Source organism: Gymnoscopelus microlampas (genome assembly GCF_963454915.1).
Source record: "Gymnoscopelus microlampas genome assembly, chromosome: 13".
Taxonomy (NCBI): Eukaryota; Metazoa; Chordata; class Actinopteri; order Myctophiformes; family Myctophidae; genus Gymnoscopelus; species Gymnoscopelus microlampas.
This window is the reverse complement of record NC_139950.1, coordinates 33065840-33087492: the sequence shown is the minus strand read 5'-3', so window position 1 is coordinate 33087492 and position 21653 is coordinate 33065840. Positions and strand designations below refer to the sequence as shown.

Here is a 21653-nt window from a genome sequence, read left to right as displayed (position 1 = left end):
GGCCCTCAATTGTGGTTTGAACTTCATTTCCCATGAAGCAATGCGAAAACTAAGTAAGGTATCCATCAGTGTTGCCATGTCCACTTATTATAAGCGACTTTGTTATTTTGCTTATAATCTTAATGCTGCTTAAACAAGTGGTTCTTAAATATTTTGGCAAGGGCCCCAAGATTAACATGTATTTGTCCGTGCCGTGCCCCCCCCCCTTCTAAAAAAATATGTTGTGCCAGCCCAGGGACTCCCGTATCAGATTTGCGTTGTTGAAAATGTTTCAAAAATATTCCAAAAATTCCCAGAAAATATTTTTGAAAATAGCAGATCTCACTTGTAGATTGGCTATTTTCAAATAGCCGTAGGCAGCTTCGTTTGGGCTTGTTTTCGTAGACCTGGGTGCTTATTCCTCTCGCGGAATGTGGCAACACTGGTATCCATGACAGCCGTTTTGATTGGTGTTGTTGTGGTGCCTTTTCTCCTCTGAAGTGAAGTGGTGATAGACCATAGATATTCTCATGTACTCAATGAACTGGAACAATGGAAAACATGACGTTTTTTAAAGATACTTTATAGGACGAATTGATGAGGAGAAATGAAAAAATCCCCTATATGGCTATACATCTCTATATAATCTTACGGTCAGCTAGCTAGCTAATGGTAGAATAGCACATCATCATAATACGCTTCATTATAACATTACCTGCCATAATTAACAGCATCGTAGCTCAAAGCAGGCTACAGGGGATGAATGGTGTCGGGGTGTAGAAGAGGAGATGTCCGTCCTCTGTGTCGTGGACCTGGAGGAGGCCAGTGGGATGAGAGCGGAGGGCTTGTGGCTCTAAACCCCCAGACAGAGGATGATTTCTAGATACAACAGACGGCCTGTTTCGCACAAACTCGAGATGTGAGTAGAGAGCTGTTTAGAACAGTGTTTTATGGGGATACAGCCAGGTCAGGATAGGTGGCATAGGGATATCTGGGCACCTCAATGTAGAATTGGCTATTTTGTCCAAATTGTCAACCAAAATTAATATTTGAAAATATTGTCTTAAGCAGTGGTGTAAGATAACTAAGTAAATGTACTGTACTTAAGTACAGCTTTGAGGTAGTTTTACTTTACTGGAGTATCTCCAATTTTCAGTACTTTTACTTCTACTCCACTACATCTCAGGGGCAAATATTATATCCACTACAATTATTAGAAAACTTTAGTTACTAGTTACTTTCTAGATTTTGATTATTATTACAAAACATACATTAACCACTTAAGCCGTATATACAGTATATTTCAGCCATTGTAAGCTTGTAGATCGGCTATTTTCAAAAGGTTTTTTTATACATATTGAACTTGTGAATTGGGACATTCTGCACAATGAATACTTTCACTTTTGGTACTTTAAGTAATTTTGATGCCAATACTTTTGCACTTTTACGGGACTTCTACTTGTAACAGAGTATATCTACATTTGCAGTATTGATACTTTTACTTAAGTAAAAAATGTGAGTCCACCACTGAATGTAAAGTATTCATGATGTGAACATGCACAGTACGTCATTATCAGACTTAATTTCATCCTTCAACATCTTGTTAACGCCCCATAATGACTGGATATACGGGTTTTGAAGCAATTTGTAGCAATTGTAGAAATATGAGACCGTTCTAATCGTGTATACTTTACTTTACTTAAAAACATTTTCCAAATATTACATTTTTTAACATTTTGGAAAAAATAACCAATTTAACACCGAGGTGCCCACTCTCCCTTGGTGGTGCCCACCTATCCTGTTACCATTTAGTAACACATGGACATGTTCTGTAAAAACAAGTGGATGCTGCATTGTCTGACTGATTGTTGTCGCTCACTGGTGGGAGAAAGTGAGATGATGAGTGACAACCTTATACAGTCTATGGTGACAACACTGGCGACCACTATCGTGTGTCAGTGTAAAAGGAGAATTGTATTGATTCCATTAGTGTTAGTATAGTCCATCTGTCATACTTAGGTCAGTCGATGGGCTTTACACACAAGCACACCGTACAGTGTGATGGCAATATATTTTCAGCACTGAAAATAAATAATTAATCTCCTTGTAAACATAAATTTTTGGTGTGCAGTGTTGGCTTTTTCAGTTTGAAGTTTATTTAATACTACTTTTATATCAAACAATTCACATTGATCCTTGCCTAAAGGTTTGCGATCACATACCTGCTTCTCATTGTTTCATCAATGTCCCCAATCTCTTTATTGGGCAGCCGTGGTTTGTCCCGAAGCAGTCTTGACCACCACCCTCTCCCAGAGGAAGCAGATGATAACCAGGTCCCTCAGCATTTCCTCCATGATCTCCAAGAAGCTGTCTCCGCTCCCAGGTAACTGGGACAAGAGCTCTTTGTACAGGCAGTCCACTAGATATACCAAATCCAGGTAACTTATATACACGGACTAGCCAGCAGAGCTTGGCAGATGAAGACGTGGATCATATATAGAGACAGATAGACAGACAGACCACCACGCCCGGACTGCTGTGGAGACAAACGGTCGGAGACATGATGAAATTCTTGATGAAAAGTGATTTGCACACTTTTCAGTGTGCAAATTATTATTTTGAAGTTTTGAACTTTGAAGTAGGTGTGTGGGTATTAACCACTTGAGCCCTCTAGTCTTTGAGAATCGGACTTGATTTACACGTGTACTTTGACCAATTTGTTTCCATCTACACCAAATCTCTTTGCCAAAAATAGCCGATCTACAAGCTCACAATGCGACGCATTGGGGAATGTCTCCCCCAGAATATGGATGCTGGGGTTCAAGTGGTTAATGTGAATTGTTTGTTGTTGTTTTAGATATTTTTAATCGAAGTTCCCTTGGGACAATAAAGGCACAGAACTGTCTACAACTGGCTGTATTGTTCAAACAGGCTGACTAGAGAGAATGCTTAGGCCCATTTAGCTGAGTAAAACATTCACAATTGTTCTAAACACAATTGTAGCCTTGCTTGATTTTAAACCTAAGAGCTGAAATTACTCTCAACCAAGGATAGACAATAGATGCATTCTCTCTGTGCAGCTGGCTCTTATCTGGGTGTTCTGTAACTAAACACCTTTTGGAAGAGGCCAATGATTCTCAAAGCTCTGAACATGTGAAACCAGATGCCTAAGAGCAGTGGATTAATTGATATCACATTGCCTTCTTCAGACGCTCGTATGTGTAGTTAAAAGAATATTTAATGAGTCAGCCTGTTAGAATATTCAATTACTTTTACCTTTGCCTTTTGATTTCCACTTGGAAGACGCATGCCTTTATCATCGCAAATGTTTTGTGTTGAGCAACTACTTATTTTTCACTTTTACTCCCAGTTCTCCCCATCTATACCGTGGTCCTCGTCACTTTCAAATCCCACTGTTGATCTGGGGAGGGTGTATAAAACCACATGCCTCTTCAGATAAACATGGAGTCGGCAGCTGCTTCTTTTCACCAGACAGCATGGAGTTTCACAAGGGAGAGTGTAACACGCACAGAGGTTCACACCATCTTCTCCTTGAACTTCTAACAACCAGCAGGAGTCCCTAGTGCAGCGTCAATGCTTCCAACCTGGCTTCCCATCAGCAAACACTGCATGCCAACAGTATTCATTGGAAGCGATTCAGATTGTAGACAGTGGTCTTTTGATTGATTGATTGAATACTTTATTAACAGTTTTCAAAAAGTACAGAGGTACAGTTATACAATAATGCTAAAAGGATAACACAAAAAGCCCTGAGAGCTTGTTTCCATTGTGGTCCTATGTATTCAATTCATCAAGGCATATAATACTATACAATAAATCATCAATACTAGGAGCAGTAAAAGTGTATTTACAGAAAAACGAGTGTTTTACCCCTCGCTACCCAGATGCCCTGGCTGTCGCCCATCAAATCGAGTGTGAAAATAACATCATGCTCTCGTTCTTTAGATAAACCGAGATGAAGCCAGTAGCCACATGGCAAATGTTCTTATACATAATTGCCTTTCCTTCATGATACCATCTGTTATTGTCATTGAAACATACAGTGTGGGGTTGATTTGAGTATTTCCAATTTCCAATACTTTTACTTCTACTCCACTACATCTCAGAGGCAAATATTGTACTTTTACGCCACTACAATCATTTGAAAAACTTGAGTTACTAGTTACTTTTCAGATATAAATTATGATATTATGAAACATACATTAACCACTTCAGCCCTATTTTATACATAGGATATTTGAAAATAGCCGATCTACAAGCTCACAACGCGTCGCATCGCGACGCGTTGTGAGCTTGTAGATCTGCTATTTTCAAATATTTTAGTCATTTTACTTTTGGTACTTTAATTACATTTTGATGCCAATACTTTTGTACTTTTACTGAAGTAAATTATGAATTCTTGACTTTTACTTGTAACAGAGTATTTCTACATTGCAGTATTGGTACTTTTATTAAGCAAAGAATTTGAGTACTTTTTCACCACTGAGGTAAAGGCACCCTCCCCATGGTCACGCAGCTGATTTTAATATAAACTTCTAAATGCCTTGCATGACTTTTCCTGTCCCCTTCTCCTTCAGTTCGGAGACATCAGCTGCCTCAGGCCGGTCTGACTGTCCCACTGTCATCACAGGAGACACCACCCAGTCCTGGTCGGGCATCCACAGCTATACTGGCACCGGAATCTCCACAGAGAGAAGCTCTGAGTTCTCCTGGGGATATGATGTGAGTGTCCCTCTCAGCCCGTTCCCTCACTGAATGATCCCCCATGGGATTAAACCATTAATTAACCATTCTACAAATGTCTTCTGAACAGTTTTCTGAAAAACGTATGTTGCTATATCAGTGGTGCTCAAAACGTTGTCATGTCAAGGACCCCCAAAATGTATTTGGCCGCAGACCCCCATCTCAAAACATTTGTGTTCCAGGGACCCCCAAAAGCAAAGATTTGAGTCAAAAATGTTTGCTTTAAAAAATAGCAGATCTACAAGCTCATAGCCCTGCACGAAGTGACGCGCTATGAGCTTGTATATCTGCTATTTTTTAAAAGCCAAAGTATAAAGTACAACTTTGAGAACCAATGTTAATGTGCTATATACAGTATGTAGTTAAAATCTAAAATGACACAAATGCTTTCCCGGTTTTAACGGGTTGAACACATACAAAGTCAAATCACGAGTGCTAATTTAACTTTGAGAGTATAAACTTTTTACCATAAAGTATTTCCAGCATCGCAGAACTAGAACACATATACTGTAAATACAGTATGTATGCACATCCTGTGTAGACCAAAAGAAAGAAAAGAATGGTCTTCTAACATACAGTACACAATATATAAAATGTATTGTCTTGTACTCGTCCATACATGGGGTGAATTTCACCACAACAACATTTTGTTGCTTCAACATGTTCCTATTATCATGAATGTTGGCCGTCATCTTCAGCTTGCTTAGAGGCTTGAGTTGCGCCATCTTACCACAGCTGGTACAGTCAAGTTTATGTTGACGCTATATCAATGTGACATTTCTTTGAAATGCTACTGGCTAGCTGCTATTTTTTCCTACTTCCAGTATCCTTCTCTCACAATAAATCAAGTTCAGATGCTCATAGATGGCAAAAATGCAAATAAATATCTCAAAATTTGGAACATTTAAAAACCAGTCCCTCAGTCTCTGCCTAGAACAATGCTTAATGCCGACATTTAGATTCAGATCCATTGGCTAACCATCTGTTACTAACCTGATGGGAAAGTTTGAGAATGTCTCACTCTGTATGTTCCCTCTTTGTTCAGACCTGTAGGCAATGTTAAGTTGAACTCGTATCGCTTTAATGCACCTATGTACAGTACTGTCCACCTTCTACAACTCTAAAATTATTTATTTTGCTATATGTAGTTCCAGACTGCCATTGCAAAACAAGAGACTTCCTATCACACACACACACACACACACACACACATACACACACGTACGCACGCGCGCACACACACACACACACACACACACACACACACACACACACACACACACACACACACACACACACACACACACACACACACACACACACACTCGCAGTCCCAATCTACCCCTCTCTCTGTCTGTCGGTCTCTCTCTTTCTCTCTCGTTCGTCATCTTCTTCCACTTTTTATATCGCTAGAGCTCATCATTATGCATGTTATAGCCTGCAGTAAGATAAACACAGCTCAGCAGTGGGGTGCCAACAATTGACGACAGCTCGAATAATAAAAGGCTCACCACAATGTGACACTGAGTGCAGTAATGACTAGTGTCTCTCTGTCTCTCTTATTCCCCTATTCCCCCAATCTTTTCTTGTGTCCCACAGGAGTTTGACAAGGCAGCATCACGGCAGGTGCAGCAGATGTTTGAGGAGATCGACAGAGAGCTGTACGAGGGGACGTGTAGTGAGGGAGGAGGAGGGCAGCTTCGCGGGCTGCAAGATGAGTGTCAGCAATGGGCTTCCAGGTTCCCACACCTCCGGTAGGTCACTATGAATCCACTTCTCCCTCCTTATCCTTAACTCATTCACTGCCAGAATTATTTCTGGCCGCGTTTGCCCACTGCCAAGATTTTTCATTGAAAAAAAAAGTACTCAGGAGCCGAGATACAGCATTTTTAAGTTTTAAGTTAACAAGGAAGTGGATGGGAGTCTAGATCTTCGAAAAATCATATCTCCTTGGGTGAAATAAAAGAAAAATGTAAAAAAATAATAATATTTATTTTTTTTTTTATTTTTTTTAAAGTCGTTTTAGTCGTTCTAGGCAGGCATGGCTTAGGGACAGAAGTCGTTTAAGTCGTTCTAGGCAGGGAATGAGTTAAGAGGCAAAGGCCAGAAAGGCCAGACTATTGTTTAGAAGTGTAAATACAGTATATTTGTTTTCAGATATGCAAAGCCCTGTGATTACTTTACTGCATATTGATCTGCCCTCAGAACCTCCCACTATTATACATTTGAATATCTACTAGAATGGCACCGGCCTACTAGCAAAGATGCAATGTGGGAACGATGCAAGCTGGGAATGCATGACCCAGCCTGTTATGCAATATGTATATGGGCATGTTGGTCGGATGGGTGGTTCTAGACAACTGGATGTCTGTGTCCAAAAGTCACAAACACAGGAGAGTAACATTTTTACAGGTAACACTGATTTTGGGCGTCATCAAAAATCAAGAGGGGTTTATTTGTCACTCATTCATACTAACACAACAATACACTATAACAATATAACAAGATGATAATAATAATAATAATAATAATAATAATAATAATAGCAATAATAAAAATGTATAATGATGTTGATAATAATGATATTATTATTATTATTTAGATTATTATTGGATGTAATTAAGTAAAGATGTATGTGTATTTCCATCTTTGTTCTCCAGGATCCTTGGGACTCAGCTGGTGTGTTCCAGTGATGAAGGCTTCCAGTGGTATGCCACCTCAGGGATGGACCCCTCCGTTGGTCCACCATCAACGCCCAAGGACAGCGGTGTCAAAGCCCAGGAGAAAGATGGCGGTGGCACAGAGTAAGCAGCACTACCACTGACTGACTGACTGACTGACTGAAATTGGAAGTTCAACTTCAATGTTGAAGCATTTGCTCAAACTGTACACAGTCTTTGATCTTATCAAATATTCTGGACTGCTTAATGGGGATTAGATAGGGAAACCTTTTCAGTAAAAAGTACAAATACATAAAGTGCAAAACTTTATTCATGTTAATTTCATATACTCAGGGCATACTGAAATGGCTGGTGGGTGTGACAGCTAGGGCATTTAATTAGTTCATGAAAGTCACAACAAATCTTGCAACATCTTTCTACCCTGACTGTCTTACTGGCTGCTGTGACAGCTGACTGCTGTTAGCACATCAATTATGGATGTCCGCTGGTTGGCTCTGTGGTTTTGTGACCTAGATACCGTGGCTTGTCAAAGGATCAAGTCAGTTAGCCAAAGTACCTCCTGTGGGTTGGCTGTGATAAATGGTTTCTGGGACTCCCTCGTTTGCTTGAAGCACAGCAGTCAATGCCACCGACTAAAAACTTCTAATCAGATGACGTGGCCACTGGCCAGTGGCATTTCAGTCTATAAAACTAATTATTGCATAGTTTCACCTTGCAGTACAAGCATATTATATGGTGACATACATGCACAATTGATCATTTGTATATTAGAATTTATACTAATGTCAAACAGATTTTCATGTTTTGTTTTCTGACCATATCCCTTCAAGTGTTCAGTCTGAACTGGGAAAATCTGCTTTCTTCCATGATGCTCCAGAAGAATCTACAACTCACGCTAAAAATGAATGCCCCAATATCCTATGGACAATTTAATAACCTGCGCTTAAATCTCCCTACCTCACTATGTAACTGTTTTTAACTTACACATTTTTAGCTTTGGTCTTATTTTGTTGTTTCTGTGTTTTATATCTGTATGTGTCTTAATTGGTGACTTTTGTGTGTGTAATCTCGACAGAAGTGTACCAGTGAACAATATAGCTTACTTATCTGTGCGTGTCCGTGTCTTGGGTTAGGTTGAATGTGCAGGGAAGGAGAGCTGTAATGGTCCAATCATCATCAGTGGAGTCAGATGCTACACCTGGCGCCCCTGGTGGCATTAAGAGTCATGACAGGCCCAAAGTGATTGAAGCAGAGGGCTTGATGGAGGAATACCTGGCCTTTGACTTCAGGGACCTGTGAGTCACTGAATATCATCACAATACTTGGAATTAGTATTAGTAGTTTAATTAGAATTTGTTTATGTCTTCATTTTGTCCAAAGTCATGAAAACATACTGAGCGTTACTGAACATACATGAATAATTTAGTCAAGACTTTTCAAATCAGTCTGTGCTTAAGTAAGTGCACATTCAAATTTAGTCTCGGATTACCTGTCTCCAGCAAGTCTCTGCAAGTTGATTTTCATACCTTATTTACATAAATGGAATCCAATGGCTTCCTCAAAAGGAGGAACTGGGGAAAACACCAGACTGCCAGCGCATTTTCATATTGTTGCGCACACACACACACGCACGCACGCACACACACACACACACACACACACACACACACACACACACACACACACACACACACACACACACACACACACACACACACACACACACACACACACACACACACACACACACAGACATTATCATAGTTCTTGGAGGCCAGTATCGTGAATGTGATGTGATCAGGGATCTCCATATCCCCAGATACAGAGACGTGTGGATTTATAGATATTTCTGGAAAACTGCTGATCCTCTCAGCACTGCACTCCCACAGGTCCTAGGCGATACACACGCCATGATTGAAGTCGATCGGTCAGGTGGTTCTCGTGATATGTGGGGACACACTCACAGACAAATACACAGAGATTATGTGCATTTATTTATTTATTTTAAACTTTGTTTATTGGGTTTTTCCATAGCAGTTTTCAGCATTAAATGCATATAACAAGGTACAGAAAAGCTTTTTAAAGCAGCCAATAAAATAAAAAAGCTCAATACGGATGACATTATCACCCCAAGAGATGAAGACATAAAATTAAAGATACAAAATTAATACAAAATATGTATACATATAAAAGGATAGATTATGTGCATTTATATATACAGTAGATAACTTGTAAACTCCTTTCTAGTGATTACTGACCCTCCCTCATTGCTGTTGTGTGCAGAGATGATGAATCGGAGAGGGAACGTTCGGAGTCGGGCCCGAGGCGCCACTGTCTGCCTCCTGTCTCACCGTACCGCTGCCGGCGTCAGGCCGTCCTGGACCTGCTGTTTGATGACGTGTGGAGACAACTGGTTGGTTGGATGGAAGAGCTGGTGCAACGGTACTGGGAAGGCTGCGTCTCAGGTACAGGGATGTGTTGAACCGGATTGTATTTAGTATCTTCTGTTTGGTTGCCAAGTTGGATCTTAGGGTTGAACATTATTTATAAGATCTCCGGCACCGTTGGCCCAATCAACTTGAAACTGCACACACACTCCCTGGAGGCTAGAGCAGAACCATTTTTCGAGTTATTTTTAATTTATGTCAAATTCCCTTGATTACCTACACACATTTCTATGGTGAGCTTTTCATTGATGCATAGTAGTTCTAACTGTAGTGTAATCTACAGATGATGAGAAAAACTCAGTGACCTTCAGCCTCGCCCAGCCGGATGCACAGAACCCCTTCATGTTTCTGTCCACCCTGCCTACACTGCTGCCCAAGCTGGGCCAGGGCAGGGTACCTCAGCTTACAGCCGGCCTGCAGTCCCAGGTCAGTGGACGGGCCAGTGGTCCTGTTAAGTTTGTGAGTGTGAGGGTCAGTTCATCTTCAGTGGAGTCAATGGACTACCTAAGCCGGCTGTAATTCAGGAGTGATTTAGACATTTATTAATAGTGATTCCTGAAGAAGACTGTGTTCAAGTGAATGAACACCAATCTTGGGGGACACATAAACATTACATTGCACTTACAGTCTCTCTTTAGGCAAGCACTAGACCAGATTAATGAAAGCTGTTCCTGTATTGTTCCAATCTATTATTAATCAAAGACCTGGAAATAGTATCATACCGTAGTCACTGATATGAATAACTCATTCTGTGACCGCTCGCTTATATGTACTGTACGCTTGCATGTGCCGCGCGGGAGGGAATAATTATGGTATACCGTCTGAAAAAACCTAGACTACAGCACTGCTGATATGTAAATGAAAGTTGTCTTTTTGGTGTTGATAGCTGTTGCATATATATAAAGCACCTCATAGTGCCATTGGCGATGCAGTCTGTTAGCACCTGCTCACAAATCACGTTTCCACAATCCACACTCTTGATGGCCAACATTTTTTCACTCCTGTCTATAGTCTTTTCTTTCTTTTTCAGTGCTGCCAAATCATTAACCTGTATCACTGTTGTCTTTCCCTCCCTTTATCTGGTCGTTTTCTGTCACTTTCTCTGACCCTCTCAAGTTTCTTTCTTTCTCTCAACCAATCTTATTCTCTCTCTCTCTCTCTCTCTCTCTCTCTCTCTCTCTCTCTCTCTCTCTCTCTCTCTCTCTCTCTCTCTCTCTCGCTCTCTCTCTCACACTCTCTCTCTCATTTGTTTTTCTTCCTTTCATATCGTCTTTCTCCTGTCTCCTGTCTTGTGGTCATACTTTCTTCCCTCTCAAAGAGCACAAAGTCAAGGGGCTCAAAGCACAAGTCCAGGCGGAAATCGAAAAAGCAGAAAAAGCCACCCACTGTATGTACTGTAACTCCCTCACTTAGAGCCCAAATGGCAGTGCAGTGTATGCACACCGTCTGAATCTGCTTGTATAAATGTGCCTTTAAGGTATAAAGGTGTCATTAAGGTATTAATCAGTTTACTCTACATGTTCTTTTCTGATTTTAAGTACTTTGTCTTAATTACATCTCTCAACAACAATGTTGGAATATATTTTCTTGATCATGTCTTCTTATTGTCAGTGTTGGCTGGTGGTGTGGTAGCACTCCCGACTTCACACTTGGAAGTACGGTTAAATTGGGTTAGTCTTCCGTAGCCAGACGAGACTTTTGACATCTAAAATTCAATGTAGTTGCCAGAACAGTGGTAAGAATAGCCAGTAACAAACCTGCAATATGAAGGACCGGCCTAAAGTCTTTGTATTGGTGCTGCAATGCAGTTTAGTTTTTTTTTTCTTTTTTTCCGATCTCCACATTTCTTTCCACACAGTTTTAGTAACTACATTGAATTTAGATCATATCGGTAGGTAGAGCTCTCCGATCTTTTGGCTATGCGAGACAAAACTTTGGTCACTGGCCCTTTGTTGTACCTGTCTAACTCTGGATCTTTTTGCCCCCCCCCCCCCCCCCCCCACCCCCCACACACACCCTCTTTCTGTCCCTCTCAACTTTCTCTCCATCCCCCCACTGGCTCTCCCTTCGTCCCCCAGCAGGGCAGCAGGGCACCAGGCACTGGAGCAGTGGTGACCCACCACAACTTCAACGACCTCATCATGATCCACGGCATCCCGCTACAGCAGAGGAACCTGGGGATGCTGGACAGAGCCCAGTACGGAACACACCACATGAGCAAGGGTTTTTATAGTGCTGTACATAACCCATTAAGACCTGAGGCCGATTCTACATATGCCTTCTAAATGAGTATTTCTCACAATTTCAAGATTTTTCAAAAATGTTCAACAATAGCAGATGTTTCGTGACTGTGAGCTTGTAAATCTGCTATTTTTGAATAGCCAACGCAAAACATCTAAAATGACACAGATGCTTTCCTGGTTTTAATGGGGTTTTAACTGTGTATTATGACGTCTGTTGTACAAACCGTACACGTAACACACAGTCGTAGAAATACATACCAGAAATAGTGTTATTTTAACCTCGTAATGGGTAGGGGGGAAGAAAAACCCAAATGCAATGTACAGTAGATCGAGCCTGGTAAACCCTTCCTCCGGAAATCTCATTTCCATTTGATTTCAGGAGTGAGTCTGGCCTGATCGCCCATTCTGCAATATTGGCTGTGGGCTGGAGTTGGGCGGGAGTAATACCGTTGGCTGACAACCCCTTCAGCCAATGATCGTTGTTCCCCTCCAGCCAATCAGCAGACCTCCAGACTAATGTGACGCAACGGGACTTTTGAGACGGCCATGCCCAAAATAGGTTGCCTTATTCGGATACATGCGTGGCACTACCCGCCCCTCCCGGTTCTCTAAATTTGTATTTTTAAATAGGCTCTGTCATGATTAATTGACCACATATATGAAGTTAAACAACTAAATTCTATCCAAACGATATCTTATAAGTAAATTCCGTGCCTCAAAAAAGAAGTTTGAGAGCGTTTTAAAACCGAAAGTAAAACGTGTAACTGGCCACAGAAACAATGGCGGATCGTTCCATTTTTGTCGGCTGCACTTGGTCGGGCTCACTCGTACTCGCCACCTGATTGGCCAACTGTCGCTGTCAATCACAGAACGATGAGCAACGACGCTGATAGGCTCGGTTAGTTGGGAATTCCACTAGAAACTCCCACAATGGGCGATCAGGCCAGACTCACTCCTGAAATCAAATGGACATGAGATTTCCGGAGGGAGGGTTTACCAGGCTACAGTAGATCACTCTCAGTATTTACTCTCCCACCACAGTCTGAAAACTCACCTCTTCAAGACTCCCCTTAAGCCCCTAGCCTTATGTATCTGTACGTGTTGCCTATTTAGATGTATATTATTGTATGTTATTCATATGTATGTTGTGTACTTGTTCACATGCATGTTATTTAGCTATTTAGCTAGAGATGCTAAGTTGTTTTTTAGATGTTGTTTAGACTGATGCTGCTAGGTTTGATGCTGTCCTAGTTACTTTGTGGTACTTAGCCTAATTGTTTTCTTAGCACTCTAATTACTTGACTGCTTTACCCTGTTGTTGGTTGACTAGGGTTCACTTTCCCATCTTGCACTTTGTGAGTTGCTCTGGATAAGAATGTCTGCTAAATTTCTAAATTGTAAACTGTACCGGTAGTAGTCGGGAAATGTTTAACACAGTGGTTTATTGGCTGAAACCAAGGCAATAACACATTGCATAGCTACCGTTTAATTTGAAAACAAAAGGGGAAAAAAGAAAGGGACATTGCTTCTCCCAATGTCACGCGCATTGTAAAAATACCTTGTCATTCATAGGGGTACTACAGCCAGTTGGCAGCAGGAGTGAGGGCACCAGTTATCCATTTTTTATCCCTTGTTGTCCATTATGTGTGACCTTTCCACACGGCAGGGAGCCAGAGGAGAGGGTTTCCCATAGACCGGGCTCCAGCGTGGTCCCTTCCAGCAAACCACGCCCCCGCCGGGCCCTGGAGCAGAGCTCCTCCTCGCTGTCCCGTCCGGCCCAGTCGGCGCGACGTAGAAACCCTCCGCCCCGCACGCTGCTGCCGCTGGGTCCTAGCCTGATTCAGTCCAGTGCAGCGGGATCCATGGATGAGGTCGTCCGCGGGACACGTCTGTGAGTGCTACGTCACCGGAGCACCCGGTTCTCCTCGGTTTTAACCTCCACTAACCCACTCCCCCCACCCCCTTCTTCTCATCCTAGCTCTCGTTCCCCTGTGGTCTCTGAAGTGCCAGAGAGAGATTACTTTGACAGAAGTTTGCCTTTCAACTTGTGCCTGGTGGCACTCTGCTCAGAAGCAGAGAGACTGTGTGTCTGTGTGTGTTGGGGGGGGGGTGGGGGGGTACTGATACAGTAGGATGTGAACTTGTCATGAACCACAGGTGAACGAGTAACAGGAAAAAGTATGTCAGTTTTCATGTGATTACCGTGGTAATTGTGGCCCAAAATCCAGTGGTTGTTGAAATTATTAATGTTAGATGTATTGAATGTACGATCGCATATTTTACAAGTTGAAAAGCAATTAATGTTTTTGCTCTTTAGTGGGGTGTACATGGTGTGAAATGTGTGTATTTGTCTGTCCATTTCCGCAGACCCACGGCCAATGACCGCATGACCTCTCCGTTGATGCCTCTTAGCAGGAACATTCTCCTACCCCCCATTAGTACATTAGAGATAGAGTCCTCCCACTCAGGCCAGCATTTGAGACCCATGCAGGTACAGCACAACTCAGCTAAACTATATTTACAGTAAAACACATTGATAAGCACTGTTAAAGCGCAGGAAAAGTAAAGGAATGACAAACTGTCATTAATGGCATTGTTGCTTTTTGTTTGGATAGGGCAGTGACTGGAGTGACTGAAAAGTGCATAGAGAGGATGAATGACATGCAATACTATCCTGAAGTGGGAATTGAACCTAAGACATTGCTGTTTTGTGGTTAATGCATTCACTGTTTAGGCCATGAGATATGTCATTAGGATCTAGGATTTTAGACTGAGCAAAGTTGTGTAACTATCTGCAGTTGGCATCTTATAAAATCTTGTCATTGCTAAAAACAGATTCTTTGTATACAACAATCAGAAGCATGAGGTGCTTTGTCTGTGTGTTTCTGTGTAGCGTCAGAAAGGCTCATCCAGCCGTGCCCACAGTGCCGTAACAGATGAAGCGGGCAACACACTCCCAAGGGATCGTCACCATGTATTCGACGTCTTCTCCCGTCCCAACACCACACATACATACAGGGTAGGATGCTGTATAATGGCACTGATACTGCACAGAGGAAAGGCAATGGTAATGTACCCTTCTACGTATATAGCTGGAAAGCTTCAGTTAAACAAACCAGTAACAGCTTGGAGGTTGAGGCAACATTTTGACCTGAATGATCACCAACGAGTTCTACATACATTTAGATACTGATATCATTGTTATGCTGAGTATCTTTTTTCTGCCTGGTAGGCTTTAATTAATAGTTTTGATAAATGTTTAATCAATTTATGTAATGTATTTTTTTATTCTTTGTGTATGAAATGTACTATAAAAATATGTATACGTTTGCCTTGCAAAAAGGCAGTGAGTTTGAACTGTAAACCTCTGTTTCCAGTCAGACACCCCATACCGTCGCTCCTTCACTGTGCTGGACAACATCGGCCAGGGGCGGCCAGGCAGGGCTTCTGTGGCCACAGGTCAGCATTTCAGCTCTGATGTATCTACCCTTCATTTACTCCATCTAGATATCACTTATAGAAAGTCTGCCACGTGGAGAGAATATAACACATAAGGCAGCAGTCATGCAAGCCCAGTTTGAATGCTTTGAGTTGTTAAGACAGGCTAAACAAAACAAAACAAGGATGACACAGTCATATTATACCAGCTTGTGCCAAGCTAAACCCCTTGAAAAAACTATGCAGCCGCAATGAGGCGCTCAGGTCAGGATTGTGAGAGATAAGAATGAATAGATAAATAAGAATGAAATTTGCTATGTCTAGTAGAAGCCTAGTAGTTGTTATTTTTGTATGTTTAGAGTTGAGTTTGAGTTAGATGTTGGATTGTTTGTGCCTGGAAGAGCGCATTAATACATCCACTAGTGAGAAGGCGCTCAGGATTATATTTTATTCAGCTGTTTTTATTATAAGCCTAGTAGCGTAGTTCTAAGTTTCACTTGTTCATTTAGCATTTGGTCTTGTCACGACAGTAAATCAGCAAGTGTTGCACTGAATTTGGTGACCAGAGCTCTTACGCCCGTTCAGAGTATGGGATGGCATTGTGGACTCCCCATTGGCTTAAAGGACAGCCAATGAGGAGAAAGTCACGAAGAAATCACTACTAGTGCAGCGACTTGCTCCACAAGCTGGTAAAAATATTTCTGTACATGTGACATTTCTCAGTGCACCAATACATGTGTTCCATTGTGTGTATTACTTCAGACTCTCTTGGCATTGGTGTGACAGGCATCAGTCTGGGCATCAGTAGTTCTTCTTTCCTGGATTCATTCTCCCATCACCCCCTGGGCCACTCACCCATTGAGGATGAAGAGGAGCCAAACCCACAAGCTCCGATCCCAGGTAAGTAGAGTTGAAGCATGATTCCCAATATCATTTCCTGGCTGTGGAGTAGGCTTTATTGGAGAGGAACCGAGCTGATGGTTTCCCACTGAATGTATTGCTGTTATTTTGAGATCTGAATACATTATCTCTAATTACAACTCAGAATACACACAACTCACGAGGCATGGCGCCATGTGCAGTGCGACGAGTCCATTAACTCACAACATGTCTTTCTCACACCTCTGATCCTCTTTAGCTCGACTGGTGCCCGTGTCAGTCCCACCACGGGCGTACACGCGCGGGGGTATTTCATCAAGAGGCAGCAGACCTGGTGTGTAGCTTCACCCCTCCACCTCCAGGCCCCATTTTAACACAGCACAAATTAAGCACAACTCTGCTACACCCACCTGTGCCCTCAGATTTGTTTTTCAGCAGTAGCAGAATACTTTTTTTGTATTATACTGTAATTAATCGATTACCATTTTGTTTTCTAGAGGCCTATTTTTTTATGTTGGAAATTCAGCTTACGCAGCTGCCAAAGACGGTAACTGTCCGGTTAACTTCTCACTTTAAGTATATGCTGGATGTGTGTGAATTTGTATGCGTGTATGGCTTAGAATGGTGTATATTTTCGTATTTATATTTGAACATACTGTATGATGCGCACTGTCCTCTGTGGTTCATCTCCATAGCAGTAATTGACACACCTCAACAAACAGGGACAGAAAAGGACAACAAAAGCCGTTTTTAAATACTGACAATGCTTCATCAGGCTGTCTTTTTCATAAAAGGACAACTTTCAATGCCTCTGTGTTTCAAAGACAAGCACGGACGCATAGACAGAACCTCTCATCCCGTACCGTTGCACGAGTGGGATTAGACACCATCTAAATGGAAAGCTTCCAGTTGCCTTTCCCACATGCACTCCCTGTCCGTCAGTGATCATGGCTTAGTTTAAGCCCTTGGAGGCATGAGAAGGAATATTGATGCTGCATTACCCAGTGACAGACTGACAGGACACTGCACTGTAGCACAAGCCATGGTGCTGTATTCATTGCAGCAGGTCTTCAGTCAGACAATGTAAAGTTTGGATTCAATATAGACAGTTATTACACTGTTTAGTTAATGTTTTATGTTCCTTGTACTTAAGGGAAAGGGATTCCACAGAGTTCCACTCTGTGCAGTGTGCACAGAGTCAAGTGTGTGATGCACTGTATGTACTATGGTACATTTGAAACTATTCTCATCTGCAAAGGAGAACTCGTGTTGACTTTGGTTGTTTAATGAAGCCTGTGACACTCAGTCCCTTCAGGCAGAAGATTCTATGCTCTTACTTGGAACTGGAACAGTAACATCAAGCTACCTGCAGAAAAGGTGTTTCTCCCTTCATTCAGTTGTTACATCAGGCAGCCTTGGTACAAACACGAAAAACAAAGCTTGAAATGCAAAGTTGTTCTTTAATGTATTTCCTTTGAAGTTTAACACTGTATTTTATACAAAAGAATAAAGAGATGCGTACAAAAAAATATACATATAAATGAGTTTGTCTTCTCTGAAGTTGTGGAATAAATGCTGATATTCAAAGAGAATAAAAGAAATATAGGCAACATTTTGATATAATAATATGACATACAATGCTATACCAATGCTATTACATATTCACATATTAGAGGTTGGGTATAGGCCAAGCTGTGAACAGCTTTGGATGTAAGCATATAGCACATTAATAATACATCTCAATCTATTTTAAGCGCTCCTATTGCTCTAAGGCCTATTCTGAACCAAGAAAAGCTTGTCTGCCAACATGACACAACTTCAGTTGTAAACTACTAGTTTACTGTCATCAAAATCAAAGTGTTAACTTTTTTCCTCTTACTTTGTGAGAGTTTCCTCCTTTTTTGGAGTATTTTGCTTCCAGGTCAGACAGGAAACTGTTAAAGTTCTGCTCCCTTGATTTTTGCCTTTGCTGTGAGGAGTAAAAAGACACACACATATATAAAATATCCGCTTTGTAAAAAATACAAAAACAAAACTATTTTCTTGTTTTGATAACCATCATATGCAGCTATGCGTGTTTTACCTTTAGCATCATCGCAAGACTGTCGTCCTGTTCACCGAGTCCCATCTCTCTCTGCATCTCCTCAGCTTCCTGTCTCTCTTTTTCAAACTGGGAGGAGAAACACAACTGTGTCAAGTCAAATACAATACGTGCTCACATTTATCTCTATCATATAAATGTGTGGAATAACAGTCCCCTGGGTATTTAACTCTAATCGACACAGACAACACAGACATCCCTCACCCTATTCTTCCGTGCTTTTTTCTTTTTTTCACTCTCCTGCGTGAAGGCAGGGAAGGGAGTGACCTCGCCCGTCTGGATGGCATCAGAGATGACGCTACGGAGCCTGGGCTCGTCCTCTTGGGAGCAGCACAGCGCCGAGTCCATGATGATATCCATGTTCCCCTGGTGCTGGACGTAGAGCTGGATGACGTCCTGGTTCTCCTCGTCCGAGCCCTTGTACTTCTGTTCAAACTCCAGGATGTCCTGCACTGTGATCTGAGAACACATGCGTTAATAATGTTAGAAGGTGACTGCTTTATGTTTATTTGGTGTGATAGAGAGAGAATAGATTGACACAGATGACACGCGGTACTAGGTTCTCAAGTATGCATGTTTGTTTCTTTTTTTAACTATTAGCTCAGCCTCAGACTAGTGTGTGTGTGTGTGTGTGTGTGTGTCGAGAGCTAAACCTGTAAACCAGCAGTCAGCACCAAACTTTGTATGCACACTGCCAGTAGGCAACATGTTTTTTCCCCCCACGTGTTTTATACCTTTTCAAATATTTAACTTTAGTTGTACAGTATAATAATGGAAGTCAATGGGGCAGTGATTGCGCAAATTTGGAATTATATGTCATAGATGACTGATGATGTCACAGGCTGGTCACATGAAGTCTGAGATCCACATTGGAGCCAAGGCCTACTGCTTTGGAGCCACACCGTTTCTTTCCTAGTTATTTACTGCCAGGCACCATACACAGTAAAATCCGGTGTGAGAGAATTTAACCCAGCCTGGAAGTGTACACAATGCACAATGACCTTGGGTCTCTCTAAACCCTGATGTCATACATAGTTTAATTCCAGGAAAAGAATGACCGCGTGTTCAGGTGACAACACTGCGATGACAACAATGCGAGGATGTGTAAACATTAACAAAGAGATCGAACGTACAGCATCTGACTCATGTGGGACTCAGTGATGGATCATTGTACAGTAGGGCTGTCACGATAATGTCATTTTACATGACAATTAACTGTCGCTCAAATAATTGCGATTAACGATTTAATTGTGTTTCTGTCATTGAACATTATTGGAACATTATGACTAATAATTACATTTCGGTTTCGGTTTTAGGCTTCGTAAACAAAAGGTGCACAGGGCAGATATGACAAATAACTTACATAATTTAATAACTTTATACCTTATATGAATAATATAATCGGCAATGCAAATAGCCGATCTACAATCTCAAAACGTGTCACATAGTGGCGCGTTTTGAATGTGTAGATCTTCTATTTCCACTATGTTTGAAAATACAGAAAAATTCAATTATCTCAAATAATTGCGACTTGGAGATTCTGTAATAATTGTGACAGGCCTATTCTACAGTAATGAATAATCCTTGCTGTGGTTCTGGTTCATCACCTTAGGGAACAGCAGCCTCCAGTCCTCCTCCCAGCTTCTGTCGCTCTCTTCATCCACCACGCCCTGTTCATCGTAAACCTTCCTCTGCTCCTTGTCACTCAAAACAGAGTACAACTTCCCCAACACCTGAACAGATTTAAACATTGAACTTTATTAATCCCCTTGGGGAAATTCTGGTATTTCAATAGCCATTTTAAAGAAGAAACATTAAAAAAGACGCAGTGCTGCAATGGACCATACAAGTACCAATACATTATAAAGTGCATAGTGTACAGTAGGCTTACGCGCACACACACACACACACCCCCACACAGCTTGTGGTAGGGGTACGCCTACAATAACAAGCTGTACAGTACTCCAACAGACTGTACTACCGTAATAGCGCTTTGTGTTTGACAGATACACACTGTCAGTGGTGGAAGAAGTACTCAGTCCTCAGATATATTACTTAAGTAAAAGTAGCAATACCACTACTTGTGAGCTTGTAGATCTGCTATTTTCAAACATTTCAGTACTTTTACTTTTGGTACTTTAAGTATATTTTGATGCCAACACATTTGTACTTTTACTCTCAAGTAAGATTTTGAACACAGGCCTTTCACTTGTAACAGAGTATTTCTAATTGCAGTATTGATACTTTCACTTAAGTAAAACATTTTTGTATTTTTTCCACCACTGCACACAGTCTACCTGGAACTTCTCCGTGGCCCTTGGGTCTTCTGGTGCTCTGTCAGGATGAACCTTCAGAGACAGCTTGTAGTAGCTCCTCCGGATCTCTGCGTCTGTGGATTCCTGGGCGACGCCGAGCACCTCGTACAGGCTGGAGGAGCTGAACAGCTCCTGGCACCGGGCAAGAAGACCCATTGTAACAGATAGTTAAATTAAAAGGTACCGACTTCTAACCGTGAAGGTCACGTTGAAGCCAAGGGTAAGGGGTTCCAATTAAGTCCCGAAAAAACCTTCTCAAAACATCTACTAACTTTAATGTTACAGAATAATAACACAAGATTTTTCCTCTCAGCTTTCCTTGTCAATATTTGGCGCGCTGGCTTGTCAGTCACGTGTGATCACGTAAAGAAACGTGCTTACGTTATGTTGTTACGCATACGCCCGTCGCCCCGCCCCTGCTGGTTGATAGAGTTATGGTTGATAGTTGTAAACTCAGATAAAGGCGGAAAGAGCAGTGGTGTAATGTAAAGTAACTAAGTACATGTACTCAAGTACTGTGACTAAATACAACTTTGAGGTAATTTTTTACTTTACTTGAGTATTTGCAATTTGAAAACTTTGAAATTTGAAATGGGACATTCTGCATAATGAGTACTTTCTACTTTTGGTACTTTAATTACATTTTGATACCAACACCTTTGTACTTTTAGTTTTACTCAAGATTTTTTTTAATTCCGGACTTTTACTTGTAACAGAGTATTTCTACATTGCAGTAGCCTGTTGATAATTTTACAAAGTAAAACATGTGAGTACTTTTTTCCACCACTGGAAAATGGAAACCAAAC

At 41.5% G+C, this 21653-nt stretch overlaps 2 protein-coding genes across 4 annotated transcripts; one reads left to right on the top strand and one right to left on the bottom strand.

The window, feature by feature from the left end:
* The first annotated feature begins 455 nt into the window (after nt 1-455).
* Nucleotides 456-16822, top strand: fam149b1 (family with sequence similarity 149 member B1). Of its 3 annotated transcripts, none has more exons than XM_084075949.1 (15): nt 456-898; nt 2249-2362; nt 4578-4722; nt 6343-6497; nt 7404-7547; nt 8558-8719; nt 9708-9889; nt 10155-10297; nt 11953-12068; nt 13781-14005; nt 14482-14605; nt 15008-15133; nt 15492-15573; nt 16315-16452; nt 16691-16822. In XM_084075949.1, the coding sequence occupies exons 1-15, from the start codon at nt 852-854 to the stop codon at nt 16771-16773; spliced, it is 1986 nt and encodes a 661-aa protein (XP_083932075.1). In that variant the 5' UTR covers nt 456-851; the 3' UTR covers nt 16774-16822. The 3 variants fall into 3 exon arrangements, with proteins under 3 accessions (XP_083932075.1, XP_083932074.1, XP_083932076.1); XM_084075948.1 differs by having other exon boundaries at nt 11950-12068; XM_084075950.1 differs by lacking the exon at nt 2249-2362 and having other exon boundaries at nt 11950-12068.
* LOC311058489 (dnaJ homolog subfamily C member 9-like) lies at nt 16491-21187 on the bottom strand. The gene is made up of 7 exons (XM_084075951.1): nt 20830-21187; nt 20140-20265; nt 18737-18991; nt 18515-18601; nt 18311-18400; nt 17088-17141; nt 16491-16787 (listed from the first exon to the last, which is right to left on the bottom strand). The coding sequence occupies exons 1-6, from the start codon at nt 21001-21003 to the stop codon at nt 17115-17117; spliced, it is 759 nt and encodes a 252-aa protein (XP_083932077.1). The 5' UTR covers nt 21004-21187; the 3' UTR covers nt 16491-16787; nt 17088-17114.
* Between the last annotated feature and the right edge of the window lie 466 nt (nt 21188-21653).

Bases quoted from the DNA above. Each gene is read 5' to 3' on its own strand.
- LOC311058489 (XM_084075951.1), bottom strand. From the start codon at position 21,003: ATGGGTCTTCTTGCCCGGTGCCAGGAGCTGTTCAGCTCCTCCAGCCTG. The intron at 18,992-20,139 runs GTGATGAACCAG...ATGTGTTCTCAG, and splicing joins GGAGGCTGCTGTTCCCTAAG to ATCACAGTGCAGGACATCCT. The intron at 17,142-18,310 runs GTAAGAGGAAAA...CTGTTTGTTGAG, and splicing joins AAGGAGGAAACTCTCACAAA to GTGTGTCAATTACTGCTATG.
- fam149b1 (XM_084075948.1), top strand. From the start codon at position 852: ATGATTTCTAGATACAACAGACGGCCTGTTTCGCACAAACTCGAGAT. The intron at 2,363-4,577 runs GTAACTGGGACA...CTTCTCCTTCAG, and splicing joins GAAGCTGTCTCCGCTCCCAG to TTCGGAGACATCAGCTGCCT. The intron at 15,574-16,314 runs GTCAGCATTTCA...GTATTACTTCAG, and splicing joins CAGGGCTTCTGTGGCCACAG to ACTCTCTTGGCATTGGTGTG.